Source organism: Oratosquilla oratoria, chromosome 30 (assembly GCF_046742065.1).
Source record: "Oratosquilla oratoria isolate Oo_2021 chromosome 30, ASM4674206v1, whole genome shotgun sequence".
In the NCBI taxonomy this organism is placed as follows: Eukaryota; Metazoa; Arthropoda; class Malacostraca; order Stomatopoda; family Squillidae; genus Oratosquilla; species Oratosquilla oratoria.
In genome coordinates, this window is record NC_134806.1 from 27,853,768 (window position 1) to 27,857,212 (window position 3,445).

Here is a 3,445-nt window from a genome sequence, read left to right on the forward strand (position 1 = left end):
ATTGCTCTAATTTATTCAAGTTGTATTTACTGTGCATCCATCAGAAGCAAAGATTGGAGGAATAACAAATGGGTTTCTGGGTTTGTGTATGCTCAGACATGCCTGCCCCCTATATAAAGGGGGAAGTACCCCTTGGTGTATATATATATGTAATTATGTAACAAAGAACTATATTTTGTTTCCAACAGGTGTTGGTGTTGATGATCTGCGACGGCTTTGCATTCTGCGATTGAGCTTTGTAAAGGGTTGGGGCCCAGACTACCCTAGACAGTCCATCAAGGAGACACCATGTTGGGTGGAAGTCCATCTGCATCGTGCCCTACAGCTGCTTGATGAAGTCTTGCATACAATACCTTTGGATGGACCCCGACCTTTAGAGTAGCCATTGGTGAACTTAAAGAAGTGAAGAGCAAAATTCACACAGTACCTTGTGCAATTAAGAGGAGATGTGTGGTCTTAGACAAGAGTGGTGCAGTGGTGGACAGGGAATGGTGCCCCTATTCACTATGTGCATACAAGAATATTTTCAAGTGTTAGCAGTCAACAAGTTTGCATTCACCTTGTGTTGCTTGCCTTTAACCAAGATTTCCAAAAACAAGATATATATTTTCAAATTTAAGATTATATAGATATGTGTAAGTGTGTGTGTATGTGCATGTGTGTGTGAGTGTGTGCATGCGTATGTGTGTGCAGGCGTGTGCATGCACATACATAATTTTTATTCCTTTTTCAGAAGTAGCACTTCTCCCCATGGGTTGGGGTTGCCTACCTCTCCACAGAGGGTGAGTTTCCTAGTCCCCAAATCAAATTTAGGGGAAGGATGGGAATGTTTTCTCAGCCTCTCACACAAAAGGACAGTTGAGTGTCTAAATGTAAAAACTAGGACAAAATGGAATGAGGGATGAATAATCTTATGTAAATACTCCTGTGTTCCTCCTGTTCACTGTGTATTTACCAGATTATAATTACCTAATTGTAATGTACAGGGTAAGAGCTATGTTGATGGGGTCCTGTTTCTATGTAATTTCCTCAGTATGGCTTGTACTCAATTCTCCCATCTACAATCCTTGCTCCATCCCACCTGTAATCCCACTTCAAGTATGCCCTCTCCACTCCTTTCTGTCTCTCACCAGCCTGTGTATGAAGTGGATGTGTGCTTTGACATGGCCTAAAGTAGCCTTTACTATATGTAATATTTTTTATTATTATTGTTTATTTCCTTACACATTGTTTATCATTTATTTATGATTATTAAGTTGTTTGGAATGTCTGTATTTATCTAGTATTTACCTAGTTGTATTATATGGGAAGGGAGCTATGCTCGTCGTGACCAGTATTTGTATCTCTCAGCATCTACATTGTTCTTAAATTCTTGTATAGTTTTTGCACATACTGTTGCCTTGTCCAATTTGTTCCAGGCATCCACCACTCAGTGTGGGAAACTATTCTTTTTCAAATCTCTTCTATAACTATCCTTTTTGAGTTTCTTTTCATGTCCTCTTGTTTTTCTTTTATCCCACTTTAATAAATCTTCTCTGTCAAGGACTTCCATGCCTTTCATGATTCTGTAAATGGCCAATAGATCTCCTCTTTCTCTTCTTTGTTCCAGGGTTGGTAGTTCCAGTATGGACAATCTTTGTTCATATGTCAATTTTGAAAGTGTTGGTGTCATCTTTTTCATTGCTCTTTGGATTCTTTCTAATTTATATTCTTTTTTGTGCTGGGTGTCCATAGTGTCGCAGCATCAATCTTGGTCTTATCAGTGTGACTAATAATTTCTTTACCATTACCTCATCCAAGTAGTTAAAGGCCACCTTTATTGATCTTAGTAAATTGTAGGTTTCTCTATTTTGTTGATATGCTTGTTTGGTGACATGTCTGTTAATAATTACCCCTAGGTCCTTTTCTGAGCTAACTTTTTTAACTTCCTTTATATTAATATTATATTGCCCTGATATTCTATTTTTACTTTTTCCAAACTCCATTATACCACATTTCTTGATGTTGAAGTTCATTTCCTACTTTTGACTCCATTCCCAGACTTTGTTCAAGTCTCTCTGTAGTGATTCAGTCTTTTTCTGTACTTACTTTCTTTAGTAGTTACGCATCATCTGAAAAGAAGTTTATATAATATTCTACACCTTCATCCATGTCATTTATATATATGGCAAACATTATTGGAGCTAATACAGAACCTTGTGGGACTCCACTTATCACTTCTTCCCAGGTTGAGTTTTTGTACCACCCTCATTTTTCTCCTGTTCAAGAAATCTTCCATCCATTTCAATAACTTTCCTTGTACACCTATTATTATGAGTTTTCTTAGATTTTTGTGTGGTACTTAGTAAAAGAGGTATGGAAGGCAGATGTGGAGGGAGTGAACATGAGGGGACGTCCTAGGATGAGGTGGATGGATGGGGTGAAGGGGGCTTTGGGGAAGAGGAGAATGTCTGTTGAGGAAGGAAGGGAGAGGACGGAAGACAGAGGTGAGTGGAGAATGGTTGTATATGGATGATGATGTGATTGCATGAGGAGAAATGGGCGGGGGGTGGGGTAGTATGTGTAAGTAAATTTTGACGCAGCACGAAAGGATTTCTCCCCGTCCTCTCCTTATATGCAAGGGGGGATGGAGAGGGGGGGGTCGCCAATTAAATGAAGCGGCCTTGCTGTGGATGTGCTGTGTCTTGCGACTCTGCTTCTGACCCAGGGCGGTGGGCAAGGTGCAGGGATGACCCGTCATCCAGGAGGTGCTCAGATGAGAGGGAGGGTGGGAGGGGTGTGGAGTGTATTAGGGATGAAATGGGTGGGAGTGTTTTTATGCCTTTCCCTTTTTGGCTACCTCCCTTGAAAGGGGGAAAAAGCCTTGGTATATGTATGTATGTATGTACTTAAAAACATGCCTTTTGTAAATGTATGAAAGCACAATCAGCCCATCCATCCCTTGCATTATTTCTATTAGCCTCGAGTAAAAACAAATCAAATCAGTGGCACATGATCTTCCGTGTTATGGAATAAATATATTATTTTCTTCCAGATGTTTAATCCATCTACTTTTGATAATTTTTTTCACATATTTTAGCTATTGTGCTTGTAAGGGAGACTGGTCTATAGTTTGTTGGATCTTCTTTATCTCCACCTTTATATATTGGTACAATATTTGCATTTTTCCAGTCTTGTGTTACCTTTCCCTCTTTGAGTGAATAATCAGTTATCTTGTATATTTTTTCCATTAGTTCATCTATACATTCTTTTAGTATCCAATTTGCAATTCCATCTGGCCCATGTGATTTTCTGACATCAAGGTTTATTATTTGGTCCATTATTTCTTTCTGTGTTGCAATTATTTCTTTCATTGGGGGGGTCTTTCTCTCTGTCCTTCATCCCAGTTTTGTGTATTTTCAATTGTGAATACAGATTTAAAATGTTTGTTCATAATTTCAACCAT

General features: G+C 38.9%; 1 protein-coding gene across 4 annotated transcripts in view; it reads left to right on the forward strand.

The window, feature by feature from the left end:
• Nucleotides 1-2,209, forward strand: part of Med (Smad/Smad4 homolog Medea) — a 200,086-nt gene extending 197,877 nt beyond the window's left edge. For all 4 annotated transcript variants that reach the window (XM_076212693.1, XM_076212692.1, XM_076212695.1 and 1 more), the window contains one exon: nucleotides 189-2,209. In XM_076212693.1, the coding sequence (XP_076068808.1) occupies nucleotides 189-382 (194 nt within the window). In that variant the 3' untranslated portion in view covers nucleotides 383-2,209. The remainder of the gene's footprint in view (nucleotides 1-188) is intronic.
• Nucleotides 2,210-3,445: the final 1,236 nt, after the last annotated feature.